A 25,630-nucleotide genomic window follows, 5' to 3' on the forward strand; every position below is an offset into this window, starting at 1 on the left:
GGTTCGCTGTGCAAAGGTTATATTGGTTCCCTGCGCAAAGGTTATATCGGTTCGCTGTTCAAAGGGTATATCGGTTCGCTGTTCAAAGGTTATATCGGTTCGCTGTGCAAGGGTTATATTGGTTCGTTGTGCAAAGGTTATATTGGTTCGCTGTGCAAAGCTTATATTGGTTCGCTGTGCAAAGGTTATATTGGTTCGCTGTGCAAAGGTTATATTGGTTCGCTGTGCAAAGGTTATATTGGTTCGCTGTGCAAAGGTTATATTGGTTCACTGTGCAAAGGTTATATTGGTTCGCTGTGCAAAGGTTATATTGGTTCGCTGTGCAAAGGTTATATTGGTTCGCTGTGTAAAGGTTATATTGGTTCGCTGTGCAAAGGTTATATTGGTTCGCTGTGCAAAGGTTATATTGGTTCGCTGTGCAAAAATTATATTGGTTCGCTGTGCAACAATAATCCGATTAGTAAGTGAAAGTTTGAATTAATTATCAAACAAAAAGAGAAAGAATGCATAGTTTGTACATTTTCGTCTTTCAAATTTCTACATCTAGTTTTTATAAGTTTATTTAGCTGTATGGACGATTGGCTATACCTGTATGCACATACTCTAACTAAAACAGCTATTAACTATACCTGTATGTACATACTCTAGCTAAAACAGTTACTAACTATACCTGTATGCACATACTCTAACTAAAACAGCTATTAACTATACCTGTATGTACATACTCTAGCTAAAACAGTTACTAACTATACCTGTATGCACATATTCTAGCTAAAACAGTTATTAACTATACCTGTATGCACAAACTCTAACTAAAACAGTTATTAACTATACCTGTATGCACATATTCTAGTTAAAACAGTTATTAATTATACCTGTATGTACATACTCTAACTAAAACAGTTATTAACTATACCTGTATGCACATATTCTAGTTAAAACAGTTATTAATTATACCTGTATGTACATACACTAACTAAAACAGTTATTAACTATACCTGTATGCACATACTCTAGCTAAAACAGCTATTAACTATACCTGTATGCACATACTCTAACTAAAACAGTTATTAATTATACCCGTATGCACATACTCTAACTAAAACAGTTATTAACTATACCTGTATGCACATATTCTAGTTAAAACAGTTATTAATTATACCTGTATGTACATACACTAACTAAAACAGTTATTAACTATACCTGTATGCACATACTCTAGCTAAAACAGCTATTAACTATACCCGTATGCACATACTCTAGCTAAAACAGTTATTAACTATACCTGTATGCACATACACTAACTAAAACAGTTATTAACTAAATCTGTATGCACATACTCTAACTAAAACAGTTATTAACTATACCTGTATGCACATACTCTAGCTAAAACAGCTATTAACTATACCTGTATGCACATACTCTAACTAAAACAGTTATTAACTATACCTGTATGCACATACTCTAACTAAAACAGTTATTAACTATACCTGTATGCACATACTCTAACTAAAACAGTTATTAACTATACCTGTATGCACATACTCTAGCTAAAACAGCTGTTAACTATACCTGTATGCACATACACTAACTAAAACAGTTATTAACTATACCTGTATGCACATACTCTAGCTAAAACAGCTATTAACTATACCTGTATGCACATACTCTAGCTAAAACAGTTATTAACTATACCTGTATGCACATACTCTAACTAAAACAGTTATTAACTATACCTGTATGCACATACTCTAACTAAAACAGTTATTAACTATACCTGTATGCACATACTCTAGTTAAAACAGTTACTAACTATACCTGTATGCACATACTCTAACTAAAACAGTTATTAACTATACCTGTATGCACATACTCTAACTAAAACAGTTATTAACTAAACCTGTATGCACATATTCTAGTTAAAACAGTTATTAATTATACCTGTATGTACATACACTAACTAAAACAGTTATTAACTATACCCGTATGCACATACTCTAGCTAAAACAGTTATTAACTATACCTGTATGCACATACACTAACTAAAACAGTTATTAACTATACCTGTATGCACATACTCTAGCTAAAACAGCTATTAACTATACCTGTATGCACATACTCTAACTAAAACAGTTATTAACTATACCTGTATGCACATACTCTAACTAAAACAGTTATTAACTATACCTGTATGCACATATTCTAGTTAAAACAGTTATTAATTATACCTGTATGTACATACACTAGCTAAAACAGCTATTAACTATACCTGTATGCACATACTCTAACTAAAACAGTTATTAACTATACCTGTATGCACATACTCTAACTAAAACAGTTATTAACTATACCTGTATGCACATATTCTAGTTAAAACAGTTATTAATTATACCTGTATGCACATACTCTAACTAAAACAGTTATTAACTATACCTGTATGCACATATTCTAGTTAAAACAGTTATTAATTATACCTGTATGTACATACTCTAACTAAAACAGTTATCAATTATACCTGTATGCACATACTCTAACTAAAACAGTTATTAACTATACCTGTATGCACATACACTAACTAAAACAGTTATTAACTATACCTGTATGCACATACTCTAGCTAAAACAGCTATTAACTATACCTGTATGCACATACTCTAACTAAAACAGTTATTAACTATACCTGTATGCACATACTCTAACTAAAACAGTTATTAACTATACCTGTATGCACATACTCTAACTAAAACAGTTATTAACTATACCTGTATGCACATACTCTAGCTAAAACAGCTGTTAACTATACCTGTATGCACATACACTAACTAAAACAGTTATTAACTATACCTGTATGCACATACTCTAGCTAAAACAGCTATTAACTATACCTGTATGCACATACTCTAGCTAAAACAGTTATTAACTATACCTGTATGCACATACTCTAACTAAAACAGTTATTAACTATACCTGTATGCACATACTCTAACTAAAACAGTTATTAACTATACCTGTATGCACATACTCTAGTTAAAACAGTTATTAATTATACCTGTATGCACATACTCTAGCTAAAACAGTTATTAACTATACCTGTATGTACATACTCTAGCTAAAACAGTTATTAACTATACCTGTATGTACATACTCTAGCTAAAACAGTTATTAATTATACCTGTATGCACATACTCTAGCTAAAACAGTTATTAACTATACCTGTATGTACATACTCTAGCTAAAACAGTTATTAACTATACCTGTATGTACATACTCTAGCTAAAACAGTTATTAATTATACCTGTATGCACATACTCTAACTAAAACAGTTATTAACTATACCTGTATGCACATATTCTAGTTAAAACAGTTATTAATTATACCTGTATGCACATACTCTAGCTAAAACAGTTATTAACTATACCTGTATGTACATACTCTAGCTAAAACAGTTATTAACTATACCTGTATGTACATACTCTAGCTAAAACAGTTATTAATTATACCTGTATGCACATACTCTAACTAAAACAGTTATTAATTATACCTGTATGCACATACTCTAGCTAAAACAGTTATTAATTATACCCGTATGCACATACTCTAGCTAAAACAGTTATTAATTATACCCGTATGCACATACTCTAACTAAAACAGTTATTAACTATACCTGTATGCACATATTCTAGTTAAAACAGTTATTAATTATACCTGTATGCACATACTCTAGCTAAAACAGTTATTAATTATACCCGTATGCACATACTCTAGCTAAAACAGTTATTAACTATACCTGTATGCACATACTCTAACTAAAACAGTTATTAACTATACCTGTATGCACATATTCTAGTTAAAACAGTTATTAACTATACCTGTATGCACATACTCTAACTAAAACAGTTATTAACTATACCTGTATGCACATACTCTAACTAAAACAGTTATTAACTATACCTGTATGCACATACTCTAGTTAAAACAGTTATTAATTATACCTGTATGCACATACTCTAGCTAAAACAGTTATTAACTATACCTGTATGCACATATTCTAGTTAAAACAGTTATTAATTATACCTGTATGCACATACTCTAGCTAAAACAGTTATTAACTATACCTGTATGTACATACTCTAACTAAAACAGATATTAACTATACCTGTATGCACATATTCTAGTTAAAACAGATATTAATTATACCTGTATGCACATACACTAACTAAAACAGTTATTAACTATACCTGTATGCACATGCTCTAGCTAAAACAGTTATTAACTACACCTGTATGCACATGCTCTAGCTAAAACAGTCAATGAGTCTAAAATGAAATTAAAAAATATATTAATAAGCAATAGAGAGCTTGCCATAACAGAAGTGTTTTATCATGATTTCGCATAATTTCTGGCTTGATTCACCTACCCTTAAGATTAAAGCCCTAACTGAACATGTTTATGGCAACTCCAATAGTTCTATTAAAATACCAAAGTATGGTAATAGATTTAAAGCAAAAAACAGACAACGCAACAAACAATATAGAATAAAAATTCTATAGTAGCGAGCCCAGCGTCAGCTTGATATCTTGCGCATATTATTAGACTGCAAAGAGTAAGCGGTGTGAAATATTGCAGCCATGTTTTAAGGGCTCCTTCGATGAAGTGCACAAAAAGACATGAATTTAGATTGGCAGAATATTAAGTAGTATTTACCGTATTGGCTGCAAATGTTTCGATATTTCCTTCATTTCCACAGTAGAACAGAATAGGTCCACCATTACTATCCCAGTAGTCAGTGTTATAGAGGTAACGCATCTGATAGGTATCTGTGTTTGTGAATCCAAAATGGTCAACCTACAAGCAATAAGTGATAGATTAGCAGCACTAATGCGGAGGATTACTAAAGCTCCATTTTACCAATGCTTTTCATGGCTTGGTCCATTTTAATAATGTTTTTATGGCTTGGTCCATTTTAACAATGCTTTCATGGCTTGGTCCATTTTAATAATGCTTTCATGGCTTGGTCCATTTTAACAATGTTTCTATGGCTTGGTCCATTTTAACAATGTGTTTATCACTTGGTCCATTTTACCAATGCTTCCATGGCCTGGTTCATTTTACCAATGCTTTTATGGCTTGGTCCATTTTACCAATGCTTTTATGGCTTGGTCCATTTTAACAATGTTTTTGTGGCTTGGTCTATTTTAACAATGCTTTTATGGCTTGGTCTATTTTAACAATGCTTTTATGGCTTGGTCTATTTTAATAATGTTTTTATGGCTTGGTCTATTTTAACAATGCTTTTATGGCTTGGCCATATTTCAATAATGTTTTTATGGCTTGGTCCATTTTAACAATGCTTTCATGGCTTGGTCCATTTTACCAATGCTTCCATGGCTTAGTCCATTTTAACAATGTTTTTATGGCTTGGTCCATTTTACCAATGCTTTTATGGTTTGGTCTATTTTAACAATGCTTTTATGGCTTGGTCCATTTTAACAATGTTTTTATGGTTTGGTCTATTTTAATGATGCTTTTATGGCTTGGTCCATTTTACCGATGCTTTTATGGCTTGGTCTATTTTAATAATGTTTTTATGGCTTGGTCCATTTTAACAATGCTTTCATGGCTTGGTCCATTTTACCAATGCTTCCATGGCTTAGTCCATTTTAACAATGTTTTTATGGCTTGGTCCATTTTACCAATGCTTTTATGGTTTGGTCTATTTTAACAATGCTTTTATGGCTTGGTCTATTTTAACAATGCTTTTATGGCTTGGTCCATTTTAACAATGTTTTTATGGCTTGGTCCATTTCAACAATGTTTTTATAGCTTGGTCTATTTTAACAATGCTTTTATGGCTTGGTCTATTTTAACAATGCTTTTATGGCTTGGTTCATTTTAACAATGCTTTTATGGCTTGTTCAAAGCTAAAACCAAGTTTTGATTTAGCTCTTTTGACCAGCCGTATGTGTGATAACACATTTTAGTGCTGCTAGCTGCAAATGTTAATAGCTGACTAAACAATAGTTTTTTTATGTCGGCATGATTGAAGAACTTGGGCTATGACAACCACAGCAAGCACAGAATACAACATGATAACTGATAATTGACTGTGTGACTAACGTTTAGTGATATTGAGCAAAGTTCTCTAACGTTGTACGGCTCTGGCCATGCAGCAGTGATGCAAATATGATTATGTGCTGTCCGCCATGAGAAATTGGGGAGCTGATGAAACATATGCACTGTCAAATGATGATATTGCTGCAGCACATGTTGGTACATAGTAAATGTTAGTGCATTGTAAATTCTAGTGCATCATAAATGTTAGTGCACCATAAATGTAGGTGAATCGTAAATGTTAGCGCATTGTAAATTTGAGTAAACTGTAAGTGTCAGTGCAGTGAGAATATTAGTACATTGTAAATTTTAGTGTAAACGGAAATACAGAATGGAAGTAAAAATCACCTACCGGCAAGGTGTGAAAGGCAGTCTTGTACGAATAAGCACTCTTCTCTTTGGCAGCAAGCTGCTCTATCGCATAGGTGTCAGCCAGAAGCAATGCCAGCAAACTTGCACAAACAAGCCTCATCTTTAACGTTTTAGAAATCATGAGTCAACACCGAGTCTTTAAAATCACTAAAACGTTGGGGGAGGGGGTTAATTTGACTAATTAAAAACAATAGGAAATAGGAGACACCGATAAGGTGTCCATACAAGATCGGAAATATTATTTACATGAATCATGTCTTATTTCAATACCAACAACAAACTGAGTTTTCCCAAATATTGTGAGAGTGACTCCGACCTTCTTGCAACAGCTTTTCAAATTAAAAGCTTATTGCAATAGCAATGGAGTGGCAGACTTACACAGCAAAAACTAAAGCCATCGAAACCTTCTCAAGTGGTCTAGTGAGAAAGTTTAGAAATTCTAGAAAACTATGCATACTTGTCAAGATAAAACGAGGAAAGAATTTAGATATTAGGTTAACTGTGCATCACCATTCACCTGTAACAGTAACAAAATAAGATTATGGACTTTTTGAAAGCTATCGATTCAGTTCACAAAAATACTCTGTTGACATCCTTTATAATTCAAAGCATAAGGAGTGCATTAGCTGGTTTGTAATAATATAAGGAAAGTGCTGCCATGTTGAATACAACTAATACCTAACTACTGGTCAACTAATTTCCTCTAATTGTTAAGTCACCCCCTATACATTATACATTTATTTAAAACCTTTGTAGATGTTCTACCAAGCGTCAAGCAAGAATTAAAATAAGTAAGGATGCCTTGAAGAATGACTAAATGATGTCATTAGTCTAGTCTTTGTGAGTCACACAACACCAACAATTTATCAACCTCCTATAGTCTCCGTCAAGCTCCCCTTGCCAATGTATGTAAACCGAAATGTCTACCGAAAATTTGTGTAATGGCATCAAGTGTTAAAGAAAATGAAAGAGAAACACAGTCTTCGTTCACTGCAAAAAAAACTAAGAATAATAAGTGAAATATTGCTGAAAGCACGGTGAGGAGGACAAAAGACACTGTCCTCAGCCTGATCAACATAGGCAGGCAAAACGCGATCATGGTATAACCGTAAAAAGCTCCATTGTCCTTAGATTGTGCAGTGACAGACGCAGCTGAGAAATAGAGCTAACACTACAGATGACTGAAAGCCATCTCATACAACTAGACCACTTTAGCTCGATAAGTATTGCGCTAACATTAAAAACCTTTAGCCTCAGCAACAGACTGAACATAATCCTAATGCGTTATCTGCTCATCCAATAAAGTTCATATCAGCTACTTTTTCTAAGGTTACATCGATGTTCATTTGACCGAGTGAGTGAGAGATGACCTTGACCGAGTGAGGGTGAGATGACCTTGACCGAGTAAGGGTGAGATGCAAACTGCTGGCATTGTGGTGCTTCTTAATGTGTTTTACAGGCTAAACCAAGCCATCCACTCACACAGCATGCTTCAGCATTATAGTAACAACCTCTCACAATTTTCACAATGATGAAGTCGTTCTAGAAGTTGCCAGCTAATTGATCTTACCTTTGGAATATAAGTTTTTAAGGCAGTTCTCTTAGTTCCCTACAAAATGATGCAAAACTAATACCAGAAATAAGTCTCTGAAGACAGATCTTGTTTTCTTCAATATTCTTGATTGTCCATTGACTCAAAACTATATATATATATATATATATACACATATATAGACTGTCTTATATACACTCAACACTATATGAGTGTTGACTGTTGACAAGCATGGCTGGATCACCATCAGTGCAAACTCCAATTAGTTTCCAATTGTTCTTTGCTGAAGAAGTCGGAAACCAGGTTCATAACATCAGCAGCTGTGGTGGTCTCTGTTAGAGGACTGCAGAACAGAAATTCTTCCTCAATTGTCTCTCAATGTACATAGCGTGCAAACACCATCAGCTGTGAAATGCTAGCAACATCAATGGACTCATCTTGTTGAATGGCGAACATGGGAGATGACTTGATCTTTTCAATTACTTGCCTCTTTATGTCCGCAGACATATTGTAAAGGTTTTGTGCGACCTTCACTTTCCTCCACTAGTACCAGACTCGTGCATGAGTAATACATATATTTCTGTTTAGTTCATCAAGGTGTACAAGAAATGAATCAAGTGACAAGCAATGAACAGGCCCAGAACAGCTCTGCTCTACTAGACAAATGTTCGGGCTTATATAGCTGCTAAACTCCGCCCCTGTTCTGCTTGGTTAAACCTAACACGGCTCGGCCTTCATTCGGTACGGCTCTGGCTTGTCTATGCTTGACTTGGCTGTATATCGGCTTGGCTAAATGTAAGGGGATGCCATCCACCACACACTCCTCCCATTGGTGACTAGGGTCTCCAATTCACATCCTGTGGGAAGGCTAGCTGGGCCAGAGCCTCATGTTGGTGGGCTCCATAGCGGAGGTGCTCTATCTCCTCCAATAGTAGCTGGCGTTCCCGGCCCTCCAGGTGTCCCTGCCGCAGGGTCACCTGCATAGTCTCAGCAGCCCTCGTCCATTTTAGTGCGGCCTGCGTTAGCAACCAGGCCCGGCTGCGCTGCGTCTGCAGGAGGGTCTGGCTGGCCGGAGTCCGTCCTATCACTTCGGCCAGGGTGTGTGACCCGGAGGGCTCCACGGTCGTCCTGCTCCTCCTGGTCGAAGCTGGGCGGACCCGGGCTGAGAGGCACGGTGGTGTCCTAGCCCGCTGTACTCCTCTCCGGGGGCTGCGACGTCTCCTTCCTCTGGTAGTGGGTGTGCAGGCAGCCATCGTCAGGGAGCCCCTCATGTTCTCCTAGCAAAACTGCTCACAGGAGTTTTGATCCACCAGATATACCACCGGCTCCACTCCTCCTTGCTGGTGAGTCGCGTGGTGTAGTAACATCTGGTCCCTTGAAACGTGCTGCCAATCGCAGGGGCACACAAACACGGCGTAGTGTTGCAGCACATGAAATTGGATTCGCCGGATGCAGGTTGTGAACTGGCAGATCCGGCAACTTCCATCTTGCACCTGCTCTTCCGCTCGTGCCACAGTCCGGGAAGACAGGTACTTAATGGTCCTCACGATGGTCTTCTTCCGTGGCCTGACCCTCTCTGGCTCTGGCTGCCTCACGGGTGTGCTTTCCCTCATGGCAACAGCCGGCGGAGAAGAAAACAACTCCGGTGAAGGGGGACTGATACGTCTCTTCTTCGTGCGTACAGCAGCCACCCGGCACTCCTCATCCACTGGTTCCGGCATAACTTCGTTCAGTAGCTCCTCAACGCTGTCCTCTGTCAGAGTGGCATTCAGCAGTGCCTCTGCTTTCTCTTCCGTAATCTCCAACACGGCAGAATCTGGCTGTCGTGCCTCGTCCCTCTCCGTGTTCCTCCCTTTGTAGGCAACCACGTTTGCCGGTGTTGACCTACCCACTCCTTCTCCAGTTTCTTTCAAACTCATTGTGACCAAAGTCAGTAAAACCTGTAGAGATGTGTTGCCTTCGCTCTCCATCTTTTCCAGCGTTTTGATATCGTTCAGAGAAAACGAGTGCTTTAATAAGAAATCCTTGGTTGCGTCCGTGAGAACCGTTCTACCTTCTTCCCGCGCGACCTCCGGACCAATTTCCGTTAATTCCATCGAGTAGCATATACCATCTCCGTATCGTTCCGGCCTTCTGGTTGTCCAGGCCGGCCTCGGATTGCGCCGGACCGGAGTTGATTGGATTGCGGGGCTGATGGGATCTAGTGTTGCGGTCTCTAGCGGGTTTGATTCCGGTTCTCCCGGACCTTTAATCCGTTTGGCCGGATTGATTTCTTCGGAACTAGGAAGGTGTTCTTGACTTGCTTCTTTTTCCAGTCTGACTGGATTTTCCACAGCAGTTCCCTCCTCTCCTCGATTCTTTGCAGCCTCTAATAGCAATTTTTCCCAGATGGGGGGTGGCCTTATTGGTACAGGATCTATCCTGCCCTCCTCTTGCCTTCTCTCCGGCTTGCTGGGTTAAGCGCCCTTCATGTTTGGACCCCTCCTTGGCTCCAGAGTGGCTGGGGCCTGCCCCAACCTCTCTGGGCAAGCGTGATAAGGCTTCAGCCTTCCCTTGCTCTAGATGGAAGACTGTCCTTGCCGTTTCACCAGATACGTGTGGTTCCCCCAGGCCTTCGAGACCTGGTGTGGTCCCACGAACTTTGCCTGTAACTTGGGATTTTCTCCTCGTCTTCGGCGTTTGTTCGTGAGCCATACTCAGTCGCCTGGGGCGTACAGCAGTGGTTCTTCTTTATCCTCTTGTCGCACCTCCATCTGGCTTCGCCGGAGTGCCTCGTGCACTGTCTGCAGCCTCCGCTGCACCTAAAGAGCGTGCTTGTGGGCAGGAAAGAACTCGGTTGATGGGGGTGACTTTCCAGCTGGTCTGGCAACCTCAGCTCCCGTCCGAACATTAGCAGGTTGGACGTCTCTTCAGTCGTGGAGTGGGGGTGCCTCTGTATGCCCTCACCAGCTGGGGAAACAGTAGGTCCCACTCATCCTGTCCCCGAGCCAGGAGCAGCGCCCTCAAGGAGTCTCCGAGTCCCCGGTTAATCTGTTCCACAATTCCATTTGTCTGAGGATGATACGGAGTCGGGTGGGTCTTCCCCACATTCCAGAGTTGGCACAGGTCGGCCATCAATTGGCTCTTGAACTGCGTCTCCAGGTCTGTGTGGATGTGCTCAGGCAATCCCAGGTAGCAGAAGACCCGCTCATCCAGTGCGTTGGCGACCACCGGGGCCATGGCGTCAGGTAGTGCCAAGGCGTCCTGCCACCGGGTGAAGTCGTCGGTGAGAACCAGCACTCACCTGTTCCCCCTTGGCGTGACAGGAAATGGCCCCACCAGATCCACGGCCACCTTCTGCCAGGGTCGTCCTGCGTAGAGCCTCCTTTTTCCTTCGGCCGCCTTTTTCCCTCCATGCTTTGCGGCCTGGCACACTTCGCAACTCTTGATGAGCCATCTGACTGTGGACGTCAATCCGGACCAGTACCACATCAGTTGGAGGGGACTTATCGTCCTTTCCACCTTTCTTTTCCAGAGTGAGCGTTTACCACATTGTGGTTTCCTGCATGGCCGGAGGGCAGATGGCGCACCATCTGGCGTGGCCACGCAAGCTTCCAGCACACCATCCTGTCGTATGCGCAGAGAGCCCCGCATGCGATGCAGGATGTCCAGCTCTCTGCTCCCGACCTTCAGGTGTTTTGCTGGCACCTCCGCTCCTGTGGCGATGGCACGTTACATGATGGCCACTGGTCCCTGTCCGGTAGCCTGTGTCCTTGCTAGTTCGCCCTTTGGTCCTGTCACTCCTGGCGGGGCTGATAGCCCCTCGGGGGAACCTCCGGCATCCAGGTTCAATCCCGCCACTGTTGGGGCGGGAGTCCCATGCGAGTTGCCGGCCAGCCCCCCCCCCCCCCGGATATGCGACGTTGCCCAGGGTCGATCCTGCTGTCGAGGGCAGGAGTCCCATCCAGACAACTGGTCGGTACCCACGCGGCTAACGGCTCTTACTTCTTTGCTAGTTCCTTCTGTGAGGGGCCCCCGTCCCTCTGTTCAATGCTCGCGCATTGCTGGCAGTCTTCGCAGGTCTGCCTGCTTAATCCATCCGCATTCCAGTGGCGAGTCGCTGACCGGTGCTCCAGGATGTAGCGGAACTCCGCCAAGATCTCAGTCTACCGGGCTGCATGGTTTGAGGGTTCTCTCCTCCGGCATAGCCACTGGAGTGGCGCGTGGTCCGTCCGCAGGAGAAACTCCTGGCCATACAGATACGGCCAGAAGTGCTTGACCGCCTTCACCACTGCAAGTAGCTCCCGTCGAGTGACGCAGTAATTGTGTTCCGAGGGAGTGAGGGTCTTGCTGTAGTAGGCAATGACCCTCTCGCAGCCCTCCTGTACTTGAGACAGCACGGCCCCTACTCCACATCCGCTGGCGTCCGTGTTCAGGATATACTGCCTCTGAAGAACCGGATAGCCCAAGATCGGGGCGGTGCTGATGCTTTCCTTCAGCGCGTCGAAGGCAGCCTGCTCTCCTTCCGTCCACCTCCAGGGCTCTCCCTTTGCAGTCAGTCGGTGCAAGGGGTGTGCTATAGTGGCAAACTCTGGGATGTATTGTCGGTAATAACCGACCCACCCGAGGAATCCTTGAAGTTCCCTTACTCTGCGCGGACTCGGCCACTTCGCTACTGCCTCCACTTTGTCAGGGTCTGTAGAGACTTCGTTCTGGCTTACTATGTGCCCCAGGTAACAAACCTGAGGTTGTAGGAGCTCGCACTTGGAAGGCTTCAGCTTTAGTCCGGCCTTGTGGAGTCTCTGGAAGACCTCCAGCCGATGTAGATGCGTATCGAAACGATGACGATAATATCATCTAGATATAGCAGCAGCGTTCTCCAGTAGAGGCCATGTAGGATGCATTCCATGAGTCTTTGGAAGGTGGCGGGGCAGACCTCAGTCCGAAAGGCAACACCTTCCCCTTCCACAGCTCGGACCGGGTCGAGAAGGCTGACTATTGATGCGCCTCTGCATCCAGGGGCACCTGCCAGTACCCGCTCACCAGATCGAGCGTGCTAAAATAGCGACTGCCGGACAGGGCGTCCAGGCTGTCATCCTGCTCCGTGATGGCATTGAGACGCCGGTAATCAATACAGAAGCGTCATTTCCTGTCGTTCTTCCAGACCAACACTACGGGAGAGCTCCAAGCTCCTCCGGAGGGCTGGATGAGTCTTCGTTTGAACAGGTCCTGGACCTGCCTTTCGGCCTCTGCCTCCTTTTCTGGTCCGAGTCTGTGAGGGGGCTGTCGGATTGGCCGAGTACCCTCCTTAAGTGGAACAGAATGTTCCACCTCCGAGGTCCTTCCTACGTCGTCATCACCCGTACTAAATACGGTGGCATACCGACGCAGCAAGGCTGCCGGTCTGAACGTTTGTCCTCTGTCCTCATAGTTCGGCCGGGCCAACTGAAACAATTCCTCAAGGTGAGCCGGCACTCCATTGATTGAAGTCGGACTGGCGTCACACAGTAAGGGATCGTCCTCTTCGACCTGAGGGGCCTCCACTCTCGTGTACGTGCCGATAGTCAGCTCCGGACCGAAAAGTCAGCGGCCGCTCTGTAGTATTCATACAGCGGGTGATGACTTGTCCCTTGGGTCCCGGCTGGTTCAGGCTACTGGCCATGGGAGGTCCGTCGGGAAATCCCTCGATTACTCCCATTGAGCAGTAGTTCCGTGTGGTGATGCGACAGTGTATCACCATCTCTGCCCGGGCGGGAACCACTACCCCCCCTTATCACCTGCACTTTGCTCTGGAGCAACCGCCCATGCCGGTCCGTGCAGACTAGCTAACTGCCATCCACCCGAACCACCAGTTACTCAAACTCGAGAGCGCATTGATGAGCCATGACGAACAGCATTCCGAGGATGGCATCCTCGCTTAGTCGGTTCACTACGAAAATCTCCTCCGTCTTTACGTCCCTCAAGCAGATAGTTAGACAGATTAATCCGTAAAAGGGAAGCCGTGTTCCATCAGCCAATAGTCCATGGCTGTCACTCTCCTCGAATAGGTCCCACACGGTTCATGGCAATCGATCAAATACCTGCTTATTGATCAGATTGGTGGTGCATCCGGTGGCCAGTAGGAACTGGATGGGCCGCCCCTCCACTTTTCCTGGAAGGAAATAGCTGGTGGAGTGCGGTTGGCTGAGGGCTTGCGCCCTAGGGGTGTCTTCCAGGACATCCTCCGTGAGGCCTGGAAGGCTTCCTTTCCGTGGTGGGGCGAGGTCAGCACTTCGGGCCGTACCACGCCTGGAGCAGTTCTGCTGCTCTTGTGATTGCCACTCACAAGGCGGAGAAGGGGTCGGCTCTGCCGCTTTTAAGGCAGGCTTCCGACTGTCCGGTCCAGTGGGGATGGTTCTCAGTGTCTGGGGTGGAAGGGATTTAGAGGTCACCCTACTAAGCTTCGGGCTACAACCCTGCCGTTCGCACGGAGGGGCGTAGGCAATATCCGGGACAAGGGGGCTATCTAAACTAATCTCACCCAAGGACAGGTAATAATTCCGTGTCACCACAGGTCCTTCCTGTACACCAATTCTCCTCGGCCTAGTCTTTGCCGGTTGAGACCAGCCATCAGCCATTGTCGAGTCCCACGAAATCCTAGTATACATGTACTTCCGTGTTTGCTTGGCCTGGGCACAGCTAGTAGTCGGAGCTACTGCTGTGGCCGTCCTCTGTTTCCCGAAGCCGGTTTGGTGTGACGAGGGCAGTTCTTTCGTAAATGCCCCGGATGGCCACATCCCCAGCAAAGAGTAGCTGGCTGGCTCCTTTTCTTAGCTGGAGTGCACCTGCTCCTGGAGCCGTTCCACTTTGTCTGTGAGAGTTTGGACTAGCCGGGCTAGTTGTCCTATGACATCGGTCTCGGCCGAGTTCACCTGGTCAGAGGATCCTCCCTCCAGGACTCGCACCAGAGTTCCGGTGGCCCTACGCTCGCCCCCGGGATTTGGAGATAGTCATTTCCGGCTCGTACAGCATCCGCCTGTGTGGGTGTAGGTACGGCCAATAGATGTGTCAGCAGGGCAGGGTCTCTCAGCGAGCTGCAGAAAGTCTCCATAGCCATGCTATTTTTGTGGCGATTCGGCGGGTTCCCGTACACAATGCGTACCAGCCTCTCTACCTCCATAGCATGCTCCTGCAGCGTCGTTTCCTCCACTCTCTTAAGGACGTTGAGTTGGCTCAGCGCCTTCCTAGCGGATAGTCCGAACCTTGCCCGGAGGGCATTGAAAATGGCCTCCTGGTCCTCGGCTCGCCCACAGTCCTCAGCCTGCTCGCCCAACGCTTCCCGGAGATGCAATAGAATTGCTCCTTCTGTCCACTCAGCTACTCGGCTACTTCTGTGAAGCGAGCAATAAAATATTTCACATTTCCTTTCCCATTATACTGGGGAGTCCTGAAGCGTGGCGCCGGTTCCTGCGCTCTCGGCATCAGCAACACCCGCTCTAGTTCTTCGACTAGTCGGTCGGGTCCCGGGTCAGCGCTCCTGGCTCTCCTGTTAGCCATGTCTGGCTCCTAGTAGGCTTCTGTACTGGTACATCCAGAAAACCATATAGTAATAGATCAACTGGTCCTCTCATAAAGTGTGCTACCTCTTTTATTATTAAGAGAACCGTGAGCTTTTGATGCTACATAATTGTCTATGATTCTTTGCAATCCAAGTTAAGATAGGTATTAGAAAAATGGCTGACTTATTGGTTCAGTTACAGCTGAAAAACTGAGGAAGAAACAAACAACCACTTGGCATAATAAAAACTGGCTGTTTGTGGTCACACAAAAAATGCATTAGTAGCGATGACACATATATGATACACACTACGCTACCTACGTGTATACTAACTATGTTTTCTTATGTTTGGCCAACTCAAACTGTACCCATTAATTACTTCCAATACATCGGAGGGGTAGGGGTTGGTCAAACACGGGTTAACATATATTGTATAATGAGATAAAATGGTTGAAGACTAAATGTACTTGGTGCTACACAATACTAGTACTTGATTAATTGTACTATCTAAGAGATGCCTCAGCGATATACAAGCTCGATTTACGTTGTAACAAAATAGTTCGCCTACAAATGGTTTTGTAGATAGAGTGTTAGATATAATGCATATATATGTCAGAGAAAGGGTGTATGCTGAGTGATAGAAGTGAGTATGTGAAGACTAAATGTAAGTAGCTGATGGCTATATATGATAGTGATGAGATATAATAAGATGTATATATGTCACTTACTGTTCCTCAACTGGAACAACCAAAGCCAGCCTATGCACACTTCTTGTGATAACTACCGACGCACCACCTGTATATGTTTTCATAGACTTACCTGTACTATAACTGCGGTACCGAAGGTCTGCACGGCGTACTAGCCCCTTTTTGTCAGGGTATGTTTTGATTACTTCTGCAAGATGATATTGGGATCGCAAGGCATTTGAGTCGCTCACTAATACAATATCCCCTACCTGTAGGTTCCTTTGGTTTTTCAGCCACTTGGTATGAACTGCCATTGTTGGTGCAAGAAGTTGTAGCCAGTGCTTCCAGAATCTATCACTTACCTGTTCTACTAGATCTGCTCTCATAGAACTGGAGTCTGCCAGTTGAGTGGCATGACCCAGACTGTTTGAAAAACATCTTCCGAGTAGAAGACTGTTGGGTGTGAGCATGTTTATTTCTCCATCATCTGATGGGATTCGACCAAGAGGTCTCTCGTTCATCACGTTCGCCGCTTCTGTGCAGACTGTCAGAAACTCTGCGGCTGAAAGTCTCTGACCGCTCATACAAAAGCGGAGGCACTTTTTGATTGATTTGATTAGCGCTTCTGCGCCACCTTGATACCAAGGAGCATCAGCGGGTCCAAAGATCCACTCCATGCCACTATCGGTGCCAGCCTTGTACAGAGCATCTCTGTCAATGTTACGCCAAATAGACTTGAGTTCTTTGTCTGCATGTGTCAACTGTGACCCAGGGTCTGAATACAACACTTTAGGCCATCCTCTGATGTTGGTGAAACGTCGCAGGGCCATAAGGAATGAGCTGGTATCATATGAAAACACAGGTTCGATATGTACCGCCCTTGAGTAAAGATCCATGAAGATCACACCCCATGCTTTGCCAGTAGATCGCTTTTGAACCTCTCCTCTGATGGGGAAAGGTCCAAACAAATCTAGAACTGTGTTGGTGAATGGGGCTGATTGCTGCAACTTGCCCAGTGGAAGACATCCCATCTGTTGGCTGAGCAGTTTGGGTTCCCGGATGCGACACATCCTGCAACTGTTCTTTACCCACTTGGCCAAGCTGGTTCCTTGTGGTACCCAGTAGTCATGACGAAACCGTGCAAGCGTTGCATCTCGGCCCCTGTGTCCTCCTTGTCTATGAGACTCTTCCATCAAAAGCCTGGATAGTGGGTGCATACTAGGCAGTAGTCTTTGAGGAGGGTCTGTTGGTGTGTGTTTCAGAGGATTACTCTCCACCATTCTTTCACCTATCACCCATATCCCTTCACTGTCCTTAGTCGGTTTGAGCCGGGCATACCTACCACGTTTTGATTTAGTAAGTTCATCTGTCATAGTTAGTTGCACATCTTTTATGAGTAGCTTTTTGCTTTGCTCGATGTGTCTTGGGGTGATGTTACTGGTTCTTCCTGCCTTGAATGATTTGGCTTCAGCCATGGCGACTAGGCGTGCAACTGTCCATATCAGTTTCTTAGCTGACCCGAAGCGTCCATAATTCAGGTCTATTGTTGGTGCTTTTGTTGCTCTCGAGTGGTGGGTTGAGACAGACTTTTCACCAGGCAGTGGCCCTTTTTGACCAACGTCAGCTACGGTTTTCGTGGGCCACTCGCCCTCCGCTAGATAGAGAAATGAAGGACCTCTCCACCACTCCGTCTTGGGGCCGATCTCACAAGGTTTGCAACCACGCGAGACCCAGTCTGCTGTATTGCTGTTACCATCTACCCACTTCCACTCATCGCTGTTGGTGCCAGCTTGTACTTCACCCACTCGGACACCCTCATAAAGCTTGAATCGAGTGGAAGTCTTTGCCAGCATACACAGCACAGTCTCTGAATCTGTGAGATGGACAACTTTATCAAAGTTGTACCTCATCTCTTTCAGAATTGTTTCACGACCTCTCTTGGCGAGGACTGCACCATTCAACTCAAGTTGAGGCGTTGATAGTTTCTTGAGTGGAGCGATTCGAGACTTTGCCAAGATCAGGCGACAGAAGTAGCTGTTGTCCTCCAACTTCCAGCGGACATAGGCTGCAAAGCCATATGCTTTATCGCTAGCATCACAAAGGATGATCAGAGTAGGTTTTCCCTTTGCTTTAAGAGGCATGAGACACCTGTCATATTTCATTTGTTCCAGGTCTCCCATCTGAAGCAGGAACTCGACCCACTTTTGTTTCATGCGAGGAGGTAGGGGGTCATCCCATCCCAATCCCAAATCCCAGGTTTCCCTGAGATAGATTTTACCAACTATGATGAATGGGGATAAGATCCCGAGTGGGTCATAAAGCCTCATAATTTGGCACAAAACAATGCGCTTGGTCAGCGGAGGCTCCAGTGTTACTGGGATATCTTTAGGTCGGATATCTGGTCCAGAGTGTTTACCTCTTCTCTTGGTTGAGAAATTGAGGCGGGGTGTGAACCGAATCTCATCTTGAGACTGGCTCCATTCTACACCTAAGACGTGAGTTGTCTCCATATTTTCTCCATTTCCCTTGAAAACCCAACCTTTGATGTTAAATCCTCCTTCCTTTAGCACTTGGGTAGCATCATCTGCGAGTGATTTAGCTTCTGCCTCACTGTCTACTGACTCAACAATATCATCCACATACATGGATTGTTGAAACAGTTGATTGACTCGAGGGTATTTGTCTTTCATAAGTTCCCCTGTTTTAAGAATAGCCTCCGCACTTATGGCAGGGGCCGGTCGATCCCCCATGTTGACCCTTGTGATGACATATATCTCTGGGTCCCTGTTGGCATCCATATCTCGCCACAAAAACCTGTGGCAGTGCTGTTCTTCTTTAGTGATTTTGATTGAGTTGAACATCTTTCTAACATCACCAATCATAACAGCGGGCTTCTCTCGCCAGCGTAGTAAGATGCCCATGAGATTTGTCAGATAACAATCTGGACCTTTCGCCAGTGCATCATTCAAGGACTGACCCTGGAATTTCTGGCTGCTGTTAAAGACGATTCTCACTGGTGTGGATAAAGATTTCTGATTCTCAACTGCAAGGTGGCTGATGTAGAATTTTGGTCCAGCCCACTTCTCTATCTCATCCGCTGTAAGCTTACGTGCCACATCTCTGCATATCATATCTTCAATCTGTTCTTGATACACTTTGACCCATTGTTCCCCCCTTTTACGTAGGTTTTGTTCCGTGCTTCTCATTGTGGCAAAGACAGCATTGTAGTTGTCCGGGAGTGTGCTCGGTTCTTTGATCCAAGGGTATGCCGTTACCCACACTTTCTGTTGACTGTCATAGGACAGATTGTTTCGTATCAGTTCCAGCTCTTGCTGTTCCTGAAAGGAAAAGTCATGGCCCCTGATGGGGCATTTACCACATTTACATCCACCACAACGGGGGTGCACCTCTGTGGCCATTTCCTCAGCCTCGATGAACATTTCAACCTTTTTTATGTCAGCTTTTGTCAGAAATGAGTCAACAGATGATTTTTCATCTTCTTCTGTGCGAGAAGACCCTATCAGATTACTCATTACACCTTGCTTGAGGGACGGATGACTACCTTGAAGGCACCTTCCAAAGGCTCCACTCATAAGACTTAAGTGGGTTCCTGCAGTGTCTATTTCCACTTTGGGATGAAATCCATAGTAGTCGTTGCCCAAAAGGATATCTACCCGACACCTTTGCCGCACCAAGTCAGACAAGTCATTCCTATGTGGAAAGAGTGTCTTGAGGACATCAATGTCGAGACCCGGTACTTCTGTGGTGATCTCCTCCATTCCATATGCGATAACCGGTACTACTTTACCAGTGGTGGTCACTAATCTGATTCGGTATACATTAGCCCGTTGTTCTGATGTGGTATTGCCGACCCGAGTAATTCGGAGTAGGGTGGTTCCCATCTTTTTCCCATTGAGCTTTCTCACTGAACTGGTGGCGACGTATGTAGCATTGGAACCCCCATCAGAGAACACTACAGCCTTGTGTGTAGATCCTGCAACAGGAACAAGTTGAATCGGGAACACTGAGTCTGTCATGTCCCGCTTTGCATGGTTCGTTGTTTTGTCATCTTGGGTTTGAGGGGCTTGGTGATCAGAAGATGGTTTGGGGCATTTTGCTCCTTGGCCGTCTCCACCATTGCCTTTGCAAAGTAGAGTGTGGTGGTCCTCTTTGCGGCATATTGAGCACTTGTCAGTACTCTTACAGTTCTCCCTCTTGTGCAATCCAGCACAGCGGAAGCAGGCCTTGTGCTTGATTAACAAGCCTACCCTCTCCTTCCTTCCCATCTTTCTGAATTGACGACACTCCATTGTATTGTGTATGACTTTTGGATTAGTATGTACCAAGCATGATGAAGTTTGTCTGTTTGGTGCATCTGCAGTGGAGGCAGCATGTGTCCTCACTGCTGAAGCTTTCTTGTCTTTCTCTGGATGCTTGGTTGATTTTAAAACATCCTCTGACAATTCTCGTATGCAAAAGTCTCGCTCGCTTTCCAAGAATTTCATGAAACTTGTAAAAGGATGTATCTTCTCCTCTGTGGGGAGTGTGGAGTAAACTCTCATCCATTCGCGTCTGATTATCGGTGGCAGCTTCGACCTCAGCACATCAACCTGTGTTGGTGTGACTGCTAGGAGTTGTCGTACCTCACCCAATTGACTGTAACACAGCTCAATTGTGTTGACAAAACTCACAAGACCTTTGTTATCTCCTTCAGTGAGCTGTTTAAGCCTTTCAAGCTCCAGGAACGTACTTTTAACCGCTACACTGGCATCAGAGTAAAGATCTTCCAGGCGCTTCCACATCCTCTCATGTGCATTTGGCTGATTGGCCAAAATCGCTCTGACATGCGATAAAGCTAACCTCTTTATTCCAACTGTGTCAGTGGGCACTTGTTTTGTGTAAACACTCCAAAAGACCAGTAATTTTTTCACTGTACTGGTACATCCAGAAAACCATATAGTAATAGATCAACTGGTCCTCTCATAAAGTGTGCTACCTCTTTTATTATTAAGAGAACCGTGAGCTTTTGATGCTACATAATTGTCTATGATTCTTTGCAATCCAAGTTAAGATAGGTATTAGAAAAATGGCTGACTTATTGGTTCAGTTACAGCTGAAAAACTGAGGAAGAAACAAACAACCACTTGGCATAATAAAAACTGGCTGTTTGTGGTCACACAAAAAATGCATTAGTAGCGATGACACATATATGATACACACTACGCTACCTACGTGTATACTAACTATGTTTTCTTATGTTTGGCCAACTCAAACTGTACCCATTAATTACTTCCAATACAGCTTCTACCCTTCTCCTAGAGCAGTGCCTCTACTGTGTCCGCGGCTGCTGGCTCCTTTCTGGGTTTCTTACCGTGGGAAGTTCTTCCAGTAGAGGCACACCACTTCCTTAAGCAAGTCCTGTCGGATTCCTGAATAGGTTTCTGCTTCTGGAGCAGTGCATCTACCGGTTCGCTTGGCAGGCTTTCCGCAGCTTTTCCTGGGTTTCTTCCGGTAGGAAGTTCTTCCAATAGGAGCCTGCTGCCTCCTCAGATAGGTCCTTTTAGTAGGTTTCTGCTCCCGGAGCAGTGCATCTACTAATCCTGTAGTGCTTTCCACAACTCTCTCTGGGTTTCTTCCAGTAGGAGGGGTGCTGCCGTTTTTCCGGCAGCCCAGTATATCCAGAGTCCAGTGATCCAATGCACGTCCTGTGGTGGAGTTCTTGGGATCGTAACCAACCCCACTGCTGCCACCAGTGTAAAGGTTTTGTGCGACCTTCACTTTCCTCCATTAGTACAAGACTTGTGCATGAGTACAATACATATATTTCTGCTTAGTTCATCAAGGTGTACAAGAAATGAATCAAGCGACAAGCAATGAACAGGCCCAGAACAGCTCTGCTAGACCAATGTTCGGGCTTATATAGCTGCTAAACTCCGCCCTTGTTCTGCTTGGTTAGACCCAACATGGCTCGGCCCAGCTCGGCTCGATCTTCAGTCGGTACGGCTCTGGCTTGGCTATGCTTGACTCGGTTGTGCATCGGCTTGGCTAAATGTAAGGGGACACCATCCGCCACAATATCATCGATCCTCGATTTCACTGTGCTGCCTGAGAGGGATAAATCGGCTATCTTTTGAGCGGCTGAGTCTCCAAGAATAATCTTAGTACACTCCAGCAGATAAAGTTTAACTAATGTTTCACCAATGATGTGTGGCTTCTTATCTCTGGCGATACGGTAAGACAGAGCATATGATGCCTCAGTAATGGCCTGTGCCTGGATATGAAAGCTGCCAGTGGAATCCAGTTTTGCCCGCTTGAGTTCTCTCTCTTTAGCTTCAAAGAATGGCTTTGATTTATCCATGTGTTCTGCATGTTTATTTCTTAAGTGTTGCTTAAGTTGATGTGGTTTCATGGAGTCGTTAGCGAACACTTTCATGCACAAAACACATTGTCGCACTTCGATGCCGCTTTTAATCATACAAGAGAATCCATAGTTAAGGTAAGAATCATCCTATGTTCATCTTTTTGTCTTTGACATTCTAACACCTACAATATGGGATATGCAATCAAAATATTTGAATACGTTCAATATCTACGTGAGCAAAACATCATACATATGTTAGGCTACAGAGCAAATTGTCAAAATGTTATACGTTTATGCAAACCAAATCGGTAACTGAACAATTAATATTGCAGGTATGTATATGCATGTAGTGTAGCAACCCTTACCTTTTCCACAGTTTTAGATCTTGGCTTTGTTGAAATTACTGAAATTTATTCACTCCTCGCTGCCCTTTATATAAGAAAAATTGGTGCCACTGAAATCCCCCTTGGCAAACTGCCAAATTCCCCCTAAAATCCCAAAATTCCCCCCTTGGGGGAATTCCTCCTGATTAAGAACCACTGGCCTATATATATATATACTATATATATATATACATACAGTCAAACATGGATAACTCGAACTTCACGGGACCGAGCGAAAGTGTTCGAATTATCAGAGCGTCAAAGTTATCAGAGCACTGTCACAAGTCCATGTATTTATTTATTAGTAGATACATGTACGTATACAAACTATAATATAAATCCAAAGCACAAATGGCTTGTTTCAAATTAAATGCTTCTAATGTAAAGTTTAAAACGTTTTTATCAAAAAGTATAGAGATTTTTCTATCACTTGAGATTGGTTCGTTGCTTGAGGTGATGTTATTGCCAGGACGTTTTTTAGATTGACATTGGCAAAACTTGATCGTTGTTGAAATGCTAAAAAAAAGACATCTTTTTCTTTTGAGCGTTTTACCCACGATTAATTTTGCCGATTTTTCTTGAAGTTTATGCAAAGATTACCTCACTTTACCTTGCTTCCGAAGGGCGATCGCTAAGCGGATGTTTGGTATAAATCAAATTTCACCAAACCTTTAGAAAAGTCGTTGACAAAAATATTTTGCCGATGGTGGTAATAACGACGCTTATGAATTACAAAAAGTTGAGGTTTACCTCTATGGCTTGGAATAAAGTGATTTTCTAAAGCGATAACAACCGTTACGGTAGCCGTTGGGCAAAAAACAGTTCGAGTCAACAGTGTTGAGTTTGAGTTAGGATATCTATAGCAATTTATCATTACGTGGGAACGGACCAAAGATACCGTTCGAGTTAACCATGTGTTCGAGCTATCCATGGTCGAGTTATCCATGTTTGACTGTATATAAATATACATATATACAAGTATATGTACATACATATATACATATATATGTACATACATATATATATATATATATGTACATACATATATATATATATATATATATATATGATATATATATATATATATATATGATATATATATAGTCTGTATACATACCTGCCAACTCTCGCGCATTGGGCGCGAGACTCACGCATTGGGCGCGAGACTCACGCAATCACCCCAAAGGAAAAATGAAAATGCGTGAGAAATGCGTGAGATTTTTGCTCCAATTTCCACAATTTTATATATACTATCATTGATACATCAATCGCCCCAAAACCAAATCTCACGCATTGCCCCACTCTTGGGTTAGCAGGTCTGTCTGTATAGAACACTATATACACTCAACACTGTAGGAATTTTTTCTCTTCCAACAATCTCGATGACTGTTTTGTAATTCAGTGTGACAATTATGACGTGTAAGTGGCATAAAACCACAGCACACTTATACGCACACCACTAAGTTGATCAACAGTCGCTACCAAAAGTAATCAATTAATCACGCAGTCCTGACTCAATTAAAACACTGAGAAATTGTGCAAATGACCAATAATTATGTACTATACTCTAATATTGTGCAGCGTTCGTAATATTACATTAAGCTACAGCGTTAAATAATATTTAAAGCTTTAAAAACATAAAAACAGCTAATGTGCTTAAACATAAAACTGCAAGTAGTATTATTAAATCCAAACAGGTAGAAATATTTGTATGATAGCGAACAGCTAAACAAAAGCTACCAAAATCCGGCTGTTGCCCATTATTGACGGTAAAAGGTCGAAGTGTTTCCAAATCTAGCGCTCAATAACTTTTACATATACATTGTACAAGCGAGGTGGGTGGAAGTGTCGTAGGGAGGAGCCTAGAATCAAAAGAGGAGGGGACACGCGGAACATGAAAACGCGCATTATTGGACGTTTAGTACATTACGCCAGTCTGATTGGATCCTAAACAGTTCAGAAGGTGAAAACGCGCCCACGTGGCCGCGAATTTAGTCGAACGTGATGTCATTTTCGGCAAAAACGTCATCTCCGAAAGTCTGTCTGTGCGTCCGCTAGTCATCAAAGAAATGTCGGGTGGCCCTACAAGTAAGAAGTGTCTAAGATACGCTCTCGAAAATAACGATATTTTTTCGAATAGTAGCTGTCTTAGATGCCTCCCAGTCCTGCGAAGCTCAAAGAAAAACTACTCAAGGCTATTGACGAAGAGCATAATGTGAGTTGCATCTGCCTGGGAGCCAAAACTACAAACATTTGTGAAAAAAATAAAATCAAGAACTTCAATGGAACAAAACGTTAGCTTCACCGGATACGCTGACTCCAATATATATAAGCATTCCAACAATAAAAACATGATTTAAAGTGACGCACAATTTTCCCATTACTGTAATTGTGATTTGGACTACTAGGAGGGTTAAGATGTTGTCTTCCTCTGAACGTCGGTGATCGTTGCTTATTAATTTGATGTAAAATGTTACTTATATGATTGCAGTCTATTATATTAGCCGGCAGTTGTTTGAGTATCATCATTTAAGTATTGAAAGTGAAATACGCTCGACGTGTTGGTGGCTTCTATACTGTGACCGCTGTTTTTTGCCTAACGACATTCGTTATTGCTTTTTGGACCCGTTTCTTTGGATTGTGTCTAACT

At 43.4% G+C, this 25,630-nt stretch overlaps 3 protein-coding genes across 3 annotated transcripts in view; 1 reads left to right on the top strand and 2 right to left on the bottom strand.

Annotated features, from left to right (window-relative positions):
* Positions 1–24,818, bottom strand: part of LOC137385681 (lysosomal Pro-X carboxypeptidase-like) — a 32,822-nt gene extending 8,004 nt beyond the window's left edge. Inside the window, exons 1-3 of the mRNA XM_068072206.1 lie at positions 24,721–24,818; positions 6,463–6,629; positions 4,704–4,844 (exon numbers count right to left, since the gene is read on the bottom strand). Coding sequence (XP_067928307.1) covers positions 4,704–4,844; positions 6,463–6,603 — 282 coding nt within the window. The 5' untranslated portion in view covers positions 6,604–6,629; positions 24,721–24,818. The remainder of the gene's footprint in view (positions 1–4,703; positions 4,845–6,462; positions 6,630–24,720) is intronic.
* LOC137387336 (uncharacterized) lies at positions 14,692–22,594 on the bottom strand. Its single transcript, XM_068073725.1, has 6 exons — positions 22,200–22,594; positions 21,608–22,018; positions 16,370–21,171; positions 16,279–16,288; positions 14,925–15,383; positions 14,692–14,863 (listed from the first exon to the last, which is right to left on the bottom strand). The coding sequence occupies exons 1-6, from the start codon at positions 22,592–22,594 to the stop codon at positions 14,692–14,694; spliced, it is 6,249 nt and encodes a 2,082-aa protein (XP_067929826.1).
* Positions 24,819–25,005: 187 nt separating the features above from the next.
* LOC137401991 (mediator of RNA polymerase II transcription subunit 26-like) overlaps positions 25,006–25,630 on the top strand; it is a 37,241-nt gene continuing 36,616 nt past the window's right edge. The window contains exon 1 of the mRNA XM_068088465.1: positions 25,006–25,195. Within this exon, the coding sequence (XP_067944566.1) occupies positions 25,133–25,195 (63 nt within the window). The 5' untranslated portion in view covers positions 25,006–25,132. The remainder of the gene's footprint in view (positions 25,196–25,630) is intronic.

The sequence above is a fragment of the Watersipora subatra genome, chromosome 1, assembly GCF_963576615.1.
Source record: "Watersipora subatra chromosome 1, tzWatSuba1.1, whole genome shotgun sequence".
Classification (NCBI taxonomy): Eukaryota; Metazoa; Bryozoa; class Gymnolaemata; order Cheilostomatida; family Watersiporidae; genus Watersipora; species Watersipora subatra.